The sequence below is a fragment of the Silene latifolia genome, chromosome 8 (genome assembly GCF_048544455.1).
Source record: "Silene latifolia isolate original U9 population chromosome 8, ASM4854445v1, whole genome shotgun sequence".
Taxonomy (NCBI): domain Eukaryota; kingdom Viridiplantae; phylum Streptophyta; class Magnoliopsida; order Caryophyllales; family Caryophyllaceae; genus Silene; species Silene latifolia.
Window position 1 is genome coordinate 6,311,881 of NC_133533.1, and position 15,974 is coordinate 6,327,854.

At 34.6% G+C, this 15,974-nt stretch overlaps 1 protein-coding gene across 4 annotated transcripts; it reads left to right on the top strand.

The window, feature by feature from the left end:
* Positions 1-11,198: 11,198 nt before the first annotated feature.
* Positions 11,199-15,974, top strand: LOC141596169 (uncharacterized). 4 transcript variants are annotated; one of them, XM_074416260.1, is made up of 5 exons: positions 11,234-11,477; positions 11,598-11,677; positions 12,128-13,280; positions 13,483-14,313; positions 15,498-15,974. In XM_074416260.1, the coding sequence occupies exons 3-5, from the start codon at positions 12,207-12,209 to the stop codon at positions 15,537-15,539; spliced, it is 1,947 nt and encodes a 648-aa protein (XP_074272361.1). In that variant the 5' UTR covers positions 11,234-11,477; positions 11,598-11,677; positions 12,128-12,206; the 3' UTR covers positions 15,540-15,974. The 4 variants fall into 4 exon arrangements, 3 of the variants coding, with proteins under 3 accessions (XP_074272360.1, XP_074272361.1, XP_074272362.1); XM_074416259.1 differs by lacking the exon at positions 11,598-11,677 and having other exon boundaries at positions 11,199-11,477; XR_012522398.1 differs by lacking the exon at positions 11,598-11,677 and having other exon boundaries at positions 11,231-11,477; positions 13,483-14,528; positions 15,101-15,974.

Genomic DNA, 15,974 nt, shown 5'->3' on the forward strand with positions numbered 1-15,974 from the left:
CAACAAGATTGCTGACTTTATGACTTCTATTGGACATTTTTTTTTAACACTTTCGAGGTGGTTTGAAAGTCGGTGGCTTCAACTTACCTCACTCATTCGAAAGGATGAGATAGGTTGATCATACCCCAGAGAATCACTCTAGTTTTCTTACCTCGTTAAAAAAAAAGTAACTAACCACCTCTTGTATTTTCTCTATTTCTTATTCTATAACAATTTTGGCTGAATAGTCATCAACTCCAACATATAAATCTTCCATAAGATTATGTGAGAGGACGATACCAAGTCTAGATACCAATGGTGCCCTATCCCTTTCATTGAGTATATTTACAATATTTTATTACTTTATTTATTAGTGGTTTTAGGCTACTATTAAAATAAATAAAGGCAGTCAATGTTGTTAGGATGACGATAATCTTACTCTGGATGATGATGTTACGAGGATCAAATCGGTAGGATCGCATTTTAAAATCGTAAGAACCTACAAACTAACTAAAATGCCTAATTATGTCATCAAAATGTGTTAAAATCTATAGTTAAAATCTCAAAACACTATTATTTTGGTGCTGTTTGGCCAAGCTTAAAAAATGCTTTTGTAATTGAAAAGGTAGTAGCTTGGCCAAACATGGTAAATTAGAGAATTTTAAAAGTGCTTTTGAGAAGTCAAAAACTGATTATTCACCTCCAAAAGTAGAAGTATATATTTACTACTTCTACTTCTACTTTTTACATAATGAACCAAATAAGCAAACAAAAGTTGTATTAAAGTAGTTAGGCCAAACATATAAATTTTGTGAGAAGCCGCTTTTACAAAAGTATGGCCAAACAACTAAAACTTTTCCGAAAAGTAAGTTGTGAATAAACTCCTTTTAAAAAGGAAAAATCATTATCCATAACCAAGGCCAAACAGCACCTTTGTCATGTGGCACAAATTATTCTGGTTTTTAGTAATTTTCTATCTTAGGGTCATATATAAAATTTTAGTAGCCGAAAAAATGGAAATGTTACTTATGTAGGATTGCGTCGTGTAATCTTTCGGATTTTAGGATTGGGTTAAGAGTCTACTTTTAAAAAAATTGAGACAAGTTGACTCGTGAGATCCCACAAAATTAATATCTTACCTAGAATCATCGAAATAGATCACCACTTTTAACATCGTAGAATTGTAAGATACTACGATTCGAATCGGGAGTCTAACAACTATGCTTATAGTAGTGAAGCTCCAATTTGAGCCTCAAACTTTCTCAAAGTCATCTATTAAAACTAGGCACATTTTTTTTAGACAACAACGTACTATTTTAATAGATATTAATATTCTTATGCACCAAAAAAAAAAAAAATAGATATTAATATTGAGTACAAACAAATCTTTTACAAAAACAAACAAGGCACATTAACCAGCTTAATTTTGTTGTACGTACAGTCATAATATCTCTGTACTCCACATAAAGATGTACAAACTCGAAAAATATTTGATACTTCATTCATGACGACTGACGCATTGCGAATTGTCTTGTAGGAAAAATACAGTGGTCGCCTTTTGTTTTTCTGGCAATTTGATGTCCTCTAAGAGTCACGGTGACGATTGTTAATAAATACGGAGAACATAGTATTGTGCCTATAATATACTACGTAGTTTTTTTTTTTTTTTTTTTTCTTTTCCTTAGAAGGTAAGAAAACGCGTGACCCAAACAAATGGAACAAAATGGACCAAATATGATTGTCATCGACAAGCATGGTGTAGTATATAAAATTAGAACTCAACAAGTCCGTAAGAATCAAAATAAGCAATATTATTTCTTACAAGATTTAAGCACATAACTACGCGTCTTATAATATGTGTAAATAAAGGTAATATGAATAATTATAATAGTTGTGCCTCAACCATCACCTTAGGGTTTTGGTTGAGATGGTTCATCTATCATGATGGTTGAGATGGTTCATCTATTATAATTATTCATATTAAAAGTAAAAAATAAAATCAATAATATTACGATTTTAAAGATTTTTTTTGTTATTAATGTAAACAAAATAGAAAATAAAATCAATAATGTTACAATTTTTAAGATTCTTTTGTTATATATGTTCGATCCATAATCAAGTCTGCGCTCCAATCGGTTTGGCCCGAGACCAAAATAGAGTAAATGGTCTGGTGCAGTCTGGTCTTTGGTCTGAACCGATTTTGCCTTATTAAATAAACAAGTTTGTTACAAAACTTTTAAAAGGCACACCTAATTTACCCTCTCCCCTATTAAATGTTAATCGTTCTTAACTCACCGTGAAGGCATCATGATTAGTTAACAACACAAATGATTATCATTATGATCGGTCGATATGCATCCATTACTCATTCACGAGGCAAACTGAACTTTGCGTCATCAATTTAGAATTTTAGACCGACGTACCTCAAAACTTTGCTAATTCACAATTTCCTATACTTTTTATATTTTTCCTCGTCATGCATATATAAACCGTAACTTCAACATTCATCTATGACCTAACTATTTTTAAATCCTATCAATAAACATACAGACAGGTAGGGCTGTTCACCGGTCCAGAACTATTTTACAGCTAGCTTAGGGCAAAAAATCACCAAGTCATGGGCAAAAAGCAATGTGGGTCACAAGTCATAAGAACCATAAATGCGCCAGTACCCTTAGTATGGTCCGTGGTCCGGAGATTTGACCAACCACACGTGTACCAAAAACTAATAAGGAATTGTACACTGGTATCAGGTTTAGGTGAGGTCGGGTCAATTAGACAGGTCCAATTTATGTCAGGTATGCCTGGAAAGACGAGTGTGGAGCAACTCGAGGTTGTGGACGAGGAGCACCATGTCATTGTATACCGAGTGATCGATGGGGATCATAAGTTGGTTAATTTCCATGTGACCACCATGTTGCATGAGGTGGTGGTAGCGGATGGGATTGTAAAGACGGTTGTGATCGAGTCGTATACGGTGGATGTGCCTGAGGATAGTAACGAGGAGGATACATGTTGCTTTGCTAATTATATTATTGGGTTTAATCTTAAGAATTTGGCTCTTGTCGTTGAGAGAATGGTTTCCTGAGTTACAACTTACAAGAATGGAGAACCCTATTAATTGATATTATATTGTATTCATTTGACTCGAAATGACCCAATTAATAGTAGAGTCGGTTTATAGTAGAACGACCGAACGAGGCCATAAACTAAAGTACATCATATACTCGGGTTTATTCATGCAAATAAATTAAGAAAGTATTGAAAAATGGTGTATTATTATTTACGTTTTAAGTGTTAATAAAAGTTCGGAGCTAATGTATAGCTAAAAGTACATTCATTTCCCTAATTATTCCTCCTCCGAAAAATTTAGATAATATGTAATTCTTTTTCAATATCATTCCATTCATTTTTTTTTTTGGTGCTAATAATGAGGGGCGAATATCATCTCATTCATTAAAGACGTGATCAGATGGCTCAAGCTTATAGGTCTAACCCGGCACAACCTGCTTTTTTGAAGGGTTCGGGCCTTTTGTTTTGGCCCAAAAAACCCATGGACTGGCCCAAAAAGGCAAATACTAGTTTTGGTCTGGATTTAGGCCAAGCTTTTGGCTTGGCTCGATCCACATTTATTAAAAGTCAGCAACTCTTCTATAGGACCGTCCTATAACATAAGACTGACCTAAAAGGAGTATAGCCCAAAATTAATATTTTATTTTATTTATATTTTAACGTTATTTTGATAACCCGACATCTTATGATGAATACCGGCGCATTTAAATATGAAAGTTATCAATATAAAATATTAGGTTATCAAAATAAAATATTTTAATATATATTTATCAAATAATTTATTGGGCTTTCTCTTATTGGGTTAGTCTTATGTAAAAAATGGTCTTACACAACAATTTGTGATTAAAAGTATAATATTTTTGCTTTTAAAATTTCTTAGAGTAGAGTTAAACCTATAAACAACTCTTTAGAAACTTGTGTATATTTATTGAAATTTAAAAACGTGTCAATGTAATACAAATCTTATCTATGAATACATGATTAAGTATTCTAAAGTAGAGATATTTATCTTTATTTTATTTTTAGAGAATCATTTCATATGGCTTTATCATATTTTGCACAAATTTTATAAAAAATCGATGTTTTTAAAGTAATAGTTAAATGTATTATACTACTTAGTAGTTAGTACTTACCACCTTGGGTAAGTCGTAAATTTCAGGGCCGAAAAGCCCATTTAGCCCCGAAAGCCCAATTTTGCCCATAAAGGTTGGGTTTGGGGTCGCTAAATAGGCCAGCATTTTTGGCTCGATCTGGCTCGCCCAATTTTGTCGACAATTTAGAGTAATATGTCGACGGGAAATAGGGATTGGGTTTTCAATTGGCAACGTTTATGGGCTCATGTTGTCATACATCTTCAATTGTATCATTGAATGTGACTTGTCACACTTTGGTCCAAGTCCAATATGTTGGAGACAGTGGTTTGTTTCCTTGGGCCGTTCTATCAAACGATTACAATGCTAGAATAAATGTTGTAAGTTGTAACCCTTAACTTTTTGCAAACTCGATTGCCCGGGACGAAGGTAGTAGCTCTTAAATATATTGAGTTGAAACAAAGGAAAGAGCACAAAAATTAATTTCGATAAATTTTTCATTTATATGATATCTCGATTTTGTGAATATTAGACATTTTTAGTCTTTCCATATTTCCAATGGAGCCAAAGATTCATTACTCTTTGGTTCTGGATTATGATGGAATAAAGCAAAATGGCTCACTAAAGTGGCTGCGCTTCTTTCTCTTGTGAAGTAGTGGTCCTTCGATGCAGTTCTCGACGCAATTTTCATCTTGGGTCATTCGGAAACAGCCTCTTTGTGTTGCTAACACAAGGGTAAGGCTGCGTACATCCGACTCCCCCTTACCCCGCAATTTGCGGGAGCCATTAAGGCACTGGGGTAATGTTGTTGTTGTTGTAGACATTTTTAGTTATATCAGTCAAAACTCAAAATATACGTAGTATCCTTACTATCCTACTCCCTAATCAGTAATCCTTAGAGTATGTTAGGAAAACAATTTATTATGTTTGTGCCGTTTAACTTTCTTATGTTGAAATTAATAGCTCACTTCCTTTTAATCTACTCTGCACACATTTCTAACTCTAAATCATAATTTTATCACCAAGAGATGATATGGGTGATAACTGATAAGTACTCTCATCCGCAATGATATGAAAAACCAAACTTGGGAGGATTCAGCCAATTAAATTGCAATTTGAATACAAATACCAGTAAGATTACGACGTATTAATGAGTAAGACAAATGAAGAAGAAAAATAATTTCTCAAATGACAAAACATAAATGAAAACAAGGACAAATAGCAAAAGCACATGGAGGATGTAATAAGGCAAAGGGGTCTACTAATTAACATCTACTCCCAACTACTATGATGAAAATATTGCATTTGCTTTAATCACATTATTATCATTATCATTATCATCTACAATGCTTAATGATCGTGGTCCCTTCGAAAACGAGTATGCTTAATGCGTACTAAATATTTTGGACCCTAAAGTTACGTTTGTAAGTTGTGCTCCAACAATATGAGAATTGAATGAATGATGCACAAAATTGACATAAATTGCGGGTCGTCTAAATAATCCCACTTACCGGCCACTACTCTTGTGGTTCGACTGTTCAATTGGGGTATACTTGGCTTGACTTTTGGCTCTTTCCCTCGTGTCATGTCCGGTATTGGAAAGGTAGGCAATAGCCATCCACAAAGATTGGATTAGGTTCGAATTGGGGTCGATAAATTATAGGATTATTTTTGGGTCAGGTAATTTCGAATTAGGTTATCTTATTGGGTCGTTTTAGGTCATTTGAGTTGTTTGGGGTCAAATTTTTTGTCTTGACCTAAAACTGTCCAATCACACCCCGTCGTTGACTGCCGCCGACCCCACCATAGACGCTGACCACAGTCGACCCCACTAATTAGCCCTTAACTAATTCAGACATAAACCCTAATTAAAAAAGAATAAAATTGTAAGGAAGAATCAATTAAATTATTAATATGGGATTAACGAATTAAATACCTACAATTCAAATAATCGTTCATAATTGAAAATTTTTAAAGAGGTTGAAGAAGATTAAGGTTGCAACAAGAGAGAAGGGAGAAGTTTGATGTGTTTCTTAGTCGAGGGTAGAGAAATGGAAATTTGTGTACAAAAAGTACTGTGATGAGTAAAAAGTGTACTGCGAAAATAAATTACGTAAAAAAATGTACGATTTTATTTTAGGAATATTTATTTTTGAATATACAAATAACTTTATACTCTATAATCCTTAGTTACTTTAATACATACTCTCTCCTATTTCATTTGTTCTTCCCCTTTTTCTTTGGGGCAAGAATTAAGGGAATCAATTTGGACCAGACAATACACATGATTCCACGTCAAATTGATTTTGAACCATGCAAAATTGTCCAAAAAAGGAAAGAGGAAACAAAACTGAAATTGGATGGAAAAAAGAAAGGGGAACAACAAATGAAATAGGAGGGAGTATATGGACACAAATTCTCATTATAGACGGACATTATCCGTCTATACATATAGACGGATACCATTTCCCCTCACAAAATATCCATTTGCCATAAAGTGGAAAACACATGAGGGTGCCCCACCTTGTCCCCCCTACCCATTTTATTAGAGGTCTTTATCTGTCTGTTCGCCCCACCCGTCTATACCAAGACCTATTGGTATATGGAGTGATATTAGTGAATATATTATCATCACTAGTTAGTGCTGATATTAACCTTATTACGCCGACTACTCTTATTTCTTACTAAGCATTGCTTTTTTCGTCTCATTTATTTATTTACCTTTTTAATTCTTTGTAAGGAGCATTTAATTCAAAGGTAAATAAATGAGAATAGTTTTGTCCGGCAAATTATATCCTGCTCCCAGGAGTATGGAGCAGGATACTCCCATAGAAGTTATAGGAAAATTAAAAATAAATAAAAAATAAAACAAAAAAAATAACTACCCAGTACATGTTTTCAAGTCATGTTTCATTGTACGTTCCCCCTTTTTTTTTTTAAATTACTCAATTTCTCAACTTTAACATTATATCAGATTAATTAAATTCATAATTTTCATCTAGTCGTATTCAAATTTTTCAAGTTCATAATTCATAATCATCAAATTAAGCACCATATTCACTAACTCAAAGTGAATATAATAGGGTCATAGGGTGAATATGACTCATATTCATTAAATTAAACTATGATATTCATTAAACTCAAAATGAATATAATAGTGTCATATGGTGAATATGACACTACGCAATACATATTCATCAAATTATGTTATCATATTCACTAAACTCAAAATGAATATAGTAATTTCATATGGTGAATATCATAATATATAACACATGTTCATTAAATTACACTATCATGTTCACTAAACTCAAAATGAATATAATATCGTCATATGATGAATATCTCACTAGGTAACACATATTCATCAAACTAAATTACCATATTCACTAAATTGAAAGTGAATATGATAATTCCATATGATTAATCACACCCTTGAAATCACAAATCTAACAACGAATAATGAGAGATAAAAAAATAAAAATTCAATTCAATTAATACACTTACCTGTTTAGTAGATAATCATTCAAAACGTAAATCTATGATTACAAAACTAATAGGTTGGATGGAAATTAAATTTTATGTATAATTCTTTTGATAAATATGAAAGATCTAGGTTTGAAATGGGAGGAAGAAGAGTTTATGTTAAACGTAAAACTAATAACTGCTTAAGAAAGTGGGTTTTTATCTTTTAATTTTTGTTTATTTTATTTTTTAACTAGTAGGAGTAGGAAGCACCCTACACCTGGGTGTAGGGTATAAGGATTGGTTTTGTCCCATCAATTTATATGGTTTGCTACTTAACGTGTCATAAATTTAAGAGGAATATTATCGTTTTGAGAAACACTAATTGTTGTTATTTTGTATAAGATTTATTTTTCTTAGACGATCTTTTTTAACATCGTCTAATATGAAAATTTATTATGCCGATAGTTTAGTAGACGTGGCCATTAATCAGTAAATAGTTGGTCTTTCTCCAAATTGATCATTTTAGTCTGAAATAATAAGATGAGATTTTAAGACCATTTTACACTTAAATGCGATAATTTTTGGAAAATAAGTTATCGTTACCATTAACTCGTAACACTAACTAAATTATTATGGTTATATTTAATTATAAAATGATCATAAAACCCCGTCTTATCTGAAACGAGGAATCCCCCTACTACTAAGAGAATAAAAATTCTCTTAGTTTTTCTCCAAAAGACATCTAGCTAAATAAGGTAACAAGTAAAAAAAATCATTACATTATTATCTTTTCAATTAATATATTCTTATAATTAAACTCTAATCTTTTTAATTAAAATTCATATTTATGACTTTTTCATTAAAATCCATAATTTATTATGCAATCATTTCCATTTCCATAGATATTATTTTTCATCAGTTTCACTCTAAAATTACGCAAACATGCTTCTTATGTAATCTTTAACATAATTATTGACATCACTTACACCCTAAAATTAAGTAAATCTGTTTCTTATATTATCCTCATCAATTACACTCTAAATATGGTGTATATTTTAAATGACGTAACCATTTTTATGTATTTTTTTTAATTAAAAATAAAAAAAAATATTATTCTAATTATTCGTTAATCGTCTTTTTAAGTGCGTGCTATACTGTATTTACCTGTTTTTGTTATAAGGTTTATACGCGTTTTAATTAGATTTTATATTTTTACATCACTTAATTGTAATTTAATGTCATAAATTAGTTTCATGCAATGATATAGTATTATAGAGTTAATTTTTATAGTAAAGTAAAAATGGTTTAAGACAAAAATAACTTAACTTAAAGTGTCTTTTGATGGTAATAAACTTTTCTTTTCTACCTATTACTAAGATTATATCAGTACATTATAACATTAAACGTACAGTTAATTTATGCAATTAATTTAATAAGAATATCTTTTTGTAAAACAAAACTAAAAAATACCGTGCTGTAGCACGGGGATCTATACTATGTAGTTGCTATCAGTAAATGGTTAGTCGGTTAATGTTGGTTACAAAGGGGGTGGTATTGTCTTTTCCTGTTCCCACCAAAGTAGACTCTACGTTGCTGTGGCCCACACCACTCACATTCACGGGTCTAAATTCAGTTAGTGGCTCGAGCCACTGACCGCTGACATCTCCCTTCATCCACTTATACATTCTATTTTCCATGTGACTTGATTTCGTATGAGAAACTTTCAACGTCACACATTTGACAAATTCAAAAAAATCTACAATGTTACTTTCTTCTATCATGAGTTAAAAAATTACCGTCCATCTTATTGAAGACGGTCACTATCTGTCACAAGTTGAAAATGGATAATAGTCCCCTCACAAAAGTACAAGTGGAGGGCAAGTGGGGGTATCCATTTTACCCCCCACTTGTACTATTCATTTGCATTTTGTGAGAGGAACACTATCCGTCTTCAGCTTGTGACGGATAATATCCGTTTTCAACGAAAATTTGTGAAAAAATTATTACTCCGTAGTACGGTTTTTTTGGTAGGAGGAGTCAAACATGAGGTCTATAGACTATAAATTACCATACTTACCTACATAATCATTAAATCAAGGCTCTGTTATTTTTTTTGTTTAATTTCAGTATTCATTCAGCTCACATCAGTTTAGATCAACTCAACTTATTTAAAACTATATTTGTATTAGTTAACTTCTGTTCAATTTAGCTCCATTCAGCCAACTTCAGTTCAGTTCAGCTCCATTCAACTTATTTCAGTACAGTCCAACTCCATCCAGCTCACTTCGGTTCTATTATTTGTCATTTACTACAAGCTTGTGACCGTCGGAAATAAAAATCAATGGACACATTAAAGACTTGCATTACCTTCTTCACAAAGCTCACTAATCACTCGTTAGTCGTTACTAGCAATTAGTCTATGTTTGATTTTTACACCAAAAGAAAACAATAAATAGCCGAAATAGTCAAATTTATATCATAATGTAAACATAAGCAGACAAAAAAGTAGAAATATTAAAATTGTGAAGACTAGAATCATGAAAAAGTATTGCATGTTATCTTTGGACTTTTATAAATCTTCTTCATAGTCTCTCTTCACTCTGTCTTTTTGAATTTTTCCAAGCAAAATGTAGGACCAATTAAGGCTATAACACGCCTTAACTTAAGGAGAAAAGTTGGGACCAAATCTCTCAATCAATGTGATTTTCCTAAATTTCCTCTTTTATTTTTTTTCTTTTACTTTTCTTATGTCTTTATTTTTTTTTTTAATTTGCACTTCCTGATTTAGTTTATATTTTATCCGGGTAAGATCATAAGGACGTAATGGAGTTTCTAACTCAATGTTTTGATTACCAGATCTTCAATGGTGTTTTATGAATCTATAGTTGTTTAAGAATCGTCTCGTTTAACACATAAATGTAACAGATATACATTTTCAAAGCTATATAGACCGCCTAGTTAACATGTCCAAACTTAACAGCATGTTCAGTTATAACGAGATAACTCATTAGAATCATTCCGTTCAATCCATTAAAAAGTGCACGAAGCCACGAACATGTATTTCCGAAAATGTTGGAAAAATTTAAGTTTTTAGTTGCAAATTTCGGTTTTTCCTAGTTTCACAAATTCTTGTCTTATTTCACCATGTGGGTGATACTTGACCCGTCACAAACTTGTGACAGGTATACCCGTCACAAGGAAGACTCATTGTCCTAGTTTACTTCACAACTTTACTAATTAGCTCACGTTACCAATCGTTGGTTGGCGCAGTGGTAGCATGAGGCTGCGTTTGGTAGGGAGGTCTGCGGATCGATTCCCCACAACTGCGATTGAGAGGGGTTTAAATATCGTAATCCTTGGACACGCCCCGAAATTCGGATTAGTCGGCCCAATGTGGTTCGGATTACCGGATGGTTTAGACCAAAAAAAAAAAAAACTAATTAGCTTCCGTTAAAATTTCTCAGTTCCCTTAACATTAAATTCTGACTTTACCCCGAAATATAATTCACTAACCTATCTCAAATCCATTAATCTGCACATTTCTAACTCAAAATATAACTTCGACCTCATCGAATCCAAACTCACATTCGATCACCCATGGCATGAACCCATTGATTTTGTGGCCAAGGGAGTGTCTTTAATAAACATGCTACAAAAAAGCATAAATCACATCATACTCCAACTAACTCACTCAATACTCACTAGGAGTACTACTTACTTACTTCCCCATCCCCACTATTCTTCAATGCTTTGCCTTCATTTCCACTCAATTCCCTCAAACACCCTTGACCCTCCTTCATTCTTCCCCACATACTCTTATCATTTCATTTCTTCTCATTTTCCTTCATTCTTAACAACAACACCAAGGTACCTTTTTACATTTCCTTTTAAATTTCATTTTTGTCTTATTTTTCCATGATTTAATTTCTTGTGTTACTCCTAATGAATTCTTGATAAAATGTTGAAATACTTTTTATATTTACATAGGTAAATATGACATATATTTCAAGGCTGCGTACATCTGACCCTCCCGTTAACACGACAACTAGGGTGTTGTGGGGTTGAATGTTAGTTTCTTGTACAAACTTTTTCTTGAATGTGATGTTCATGTTCTTGCTCAACTCTTGTGACTATATATTCAGTTTGTGGTTGAAGCTATCTTATATTGGATAAGATTACTATAATCCAAAACCCAACTTGTGTTTTGTATTTCTTATATCATTTTCATATTTATCGAGTTTGTTAGAATACGCCTTGAATCGGTTAAGTCCCCTTTTCGAACACATTATTATTGTTAGTAAACCACTTTAAATACACGTTCTTTATTTATCTTTCTTGCATCAGTCGTAACAGACACGTATATAATCTCAATGAACAAATTTCTCATCTTCTAATTTATTTTGGTATATATCTTGATCAATTAAATAAATGTTACTAAATAATGCAATTTCCTCATTTATTGCATTTAATTAATTTATTACAATTTTCCTGATAAGTATTCTGTTCTGATATCACAGAATTTTTCAGAAAATCAGCATTCTGGCAACATTCCTGCAAATCCTTACATAATTTCCTTACAGTAAAATTTCCGAGGTAATGGAGAAGAAACAGTTAAACTTTAGTGCCCCGATTATATCTGCAAGGCGATACTCGTCTCCATTACGTTCCTCAGAGCAAGATTTGAGGAGGGATCATCCTATAGAGGACAGAAACCCGGTACTTACAAAACAATCTGACCTTCATTTGGGTGAGGTTGTGAGACCGGGTTCTATTCCTTTTATGTGGGAGCAAGCACCGGGTAAAGCTAAAGACGGGATTGAGTCGTATGTAACAAGTCCCGAAGAGGGTCCGAGTACTCCTAGGCTTCCAGTTAGTATGCCATTTCCACCCGGGAAAAAATCGGGTGAATTGAATGGTTACAGAACACCAAACATGTTGTCAGGGGAGCTTAACATGGTTAGCGCCCTTAAAAACCATAAATATTCCGGAGAACTGAACATTTATCGACAGCATAACAAACTGTACTCGTCGTTGAATGAGAGTATGGGAAGATGGGACAGTTCAAAAGATGGGACTGAGATGAATCCAAGTTCCGAGTCAGAAGAAGAGGAGGACGCTGCGTTTTCTGAAGCAATTGAAGGGTTATCATTATCACAACACGGGTCATTCTCGGTCAATTGCAGTGTAAGTGGAATAAGTGGACCAGAACGACCCGAATCCAAATATTCTGAGTCAATCTCGACTGATCCAAGAGCTCGAGATTTCATGATCAATCGGTTTTTACCTGCAGCAAAGGCCATGACTATAGAACCATCTCAGTACGCGTCTAGGAGGCAGATTGTGGCTGTTGACTCAGCATTGGTTCCGAGAGCTATGACACCTTCTCCTTCTCGTAATGCGTGTCACATTGTACCATACACGGGTCAGGATATAGGGTCGGAAGAAAGTGAAGAGGATGAAGATAGCAGCTTTGATGACAGAAGCAATATTTCGATCAAAGTCAAATCTTGTGGATTCCTTCCTTGGTTTTGTACTAAAAACGCTCTGCGCCTTATTAATCCGTTACCAGCTATGAAGGATAAGTCTAGAAGCGCTTTATCGTCTGCAAGTAAAGTCAGTAACTTGATAAAGACGAAGTCTTGGCGGTGTCCTAGCCCTAAGCTTTCTAAGGTAAATTACAGTTGAGCAATTTATGTCTGTTTTCGTGAGTTATTGGAGGCTGTCAGGATTTGAACCCGTGACCTTTAGTCACTATGGCTCTGATACCAGGATAGATGAACCATCTCAACCAAAACCTTAAGGTGATGGTTGAGGCTCAACAATTATATTTATTCCTATTAGTATTATTACTGACAGCCGAAAGTGTTTGCAGAAGGATTCAAAGAGTTACCACAACCACAGAGTTGCTCCTGCATTCAAAAGCTGCGAACTCCAAAAGCCGCAACTTACTAACAGACCGATGTTCTACTCTGGAGAGTTGGAGACTAGAAGCGGTTCACCCTACCGAAGTTCCAGGAGAAGCAGTGTGTCCCCGTCTAGGAATGAATCCCTTTATCAAAAGGGAGTTGGGTTTCTTCCGGTTCCTAAAAATGTCGATTCATATGATGATTATAGGTCACAAGTTTCTTCTAACAAGGGTTCTAAGAGATATGGCTCGAGAACTCCGGTCCCTGAGAAAACACTGTACATAGATTCTGTAAATATCCCGAAAGTCTCTCATTCAATTATGAATGTATCAAAGTCCAAAAGGCAAGTACATGGTTCAACAAAAAGCGGACCTCTCAGCCATGTTCCGAGATCAGGGTCTTCATTACAGTATGGAGGTCGTGTCGAGCTTATGAAAGCCAGGGGCATGAGTGGGCCCCTTGTTTATCAGGGTGCTGAGATCAGTAGTAGGCCGCCAAGGGTGTCGGAATACAGGAATGCAAACCCATGCAGGGAAATAGTCATGGTGGAAGACGACAATGCTGTTCAGTCTTCTCTTACACCGCCCTTGCCTAAATCACCATCAGAGTCTTGGCTATCGCGCCAACTGCCATCTGTTTCACCAAGGATCTCACCTAGGAACTCGGTTTCTTACACAAGCCTCAACTCTAAGATCAGTTCCAGGAAGCAGAATTCCAAAACAACTGCTTCTGGTGCTAAGTGGGAAACCATTGTCAAAAGCTCTCATTTGCGCCAAGATCATGGACGTTTCTCTGAGGTAATGATCCATTAATCTAATCCTTCATTTTCATTACTTTCCCCCATATCATTGTGTTAACTAAATTATATGGGATTTGTTTCGTAGTGGACTTAAAATGATCCGAACTTGTCAAGAAACCATCTCAGCCAAAAGCTTCTTGGCTTAAGCTGATGGTTCAAGTCCCATGATCGGTTTTATATTCTAACACGCCCCCTCACACGAATGCCCGTTGGGCTTGAAGCTAGGTAGCACGAACACTCCTCCTAATCGGCCTTCCCGTGTCCGACACCCGTGTCAGACACGACACTCGTCGGACACACGTCAAAACGTGTTGGACACTTGTAAAGCCGTCTCTAACTTTCATCTTTTTTTTGGGCACGTGTCCGACACGTGTCCATGGTATTTTGAGCCGTGTCCATGGTATTTGGACATACCTTCAAACGGAATCAAGTTGAATTTAAAGTAAATGGCGTGAATTGTTATATGATTGAATTTGGTGGGGAAATAAGTTGAATTGGGGGCAAATGATGTTCTTTAGACTAGTAATGAGATGTCGAAATAGATTGATTATAAGTTGGTTTTTGGTTTTGGAAATGAGAATGAGTTATAATTAACGTCAAGTCTTACCTTCACTTATTTAAATTTAATATTCAATACTTTTTCAAAAATAAAATCACACATAAATAACTATAAAATATATATTTTATTAAATTTAAATGACGTGTCCCGTGTCCTAAATTTCATGGGATGCCGTGTCGCGTGTCCGTGTCGTGTCAGTGTCCGTGTCCGTTTTGGTGCTACCTAGGCTTGAAGTGTAGATGCAACTGCAGGCCTCCCCCTCCCCATACCTGGTGCTAATATTCCACTTTAAAATTGAAGGGGTGGGATTCGAACCCGTGAACATTGGCTCTGATACCATGTCAAGAAACCATCTCAACCAAAAGCTTAAGCTTATAGTTGAAGTCCCATGATCGGTTTTATATTCTAACAGAACTGACTGTAGTTCTTATCGAATCACTGTCAGTTTGGTATAAAACACATCAGTAATTGATTTATTTCGGGTCTGAGATAACAGGTTCCCGTGCCAGTTTTTTTTTAACAGCAAGTTTGTATCAGAAATTTTCATTCGGGTTGCAATTCTTGCAAAGTTGAATCGGTTTTGTTCAGCACCGGACTCAATACCCCTTTTAATCTGTGTGCAGGAACTGGTGACTCATGTTCGTCAACCACAGATATGGAAGTAAAGTTTCCTGCACATTCTGAACACGGTAACATTATACGCTAATGGCGATAGCCGACAAGAAGATTGTTTGGCTACAACTGAAGATTTCTCGGTTTTTTTCTAATGAATCTTCGGTTTTCTAATCGCTCTTAGACAATTTATCATAGGCGATTCTTGTTGTTAAATTAGACATAAATACGTGTGCACCCTCGACTATTCGTCTCGTGTAAACTTGTAGGAGAGTGTGATGTTGATTTAATCCATCCTAATCTATGGAGTTCCAACAAGCAGGTTTGTTGTGAACCAAAGATCCATCCTTTTTTCTTTACTGGATTCAGCTTTGTTTATGAGAAGCTGTAATAGAGTGAATGTTAGTATAATTCTTGGTTTTGTAAGGCTTTAAACTTTAAGGACACTATTATTTTGAAGTAATTCATGTTGTTAATTATGTTGCTCA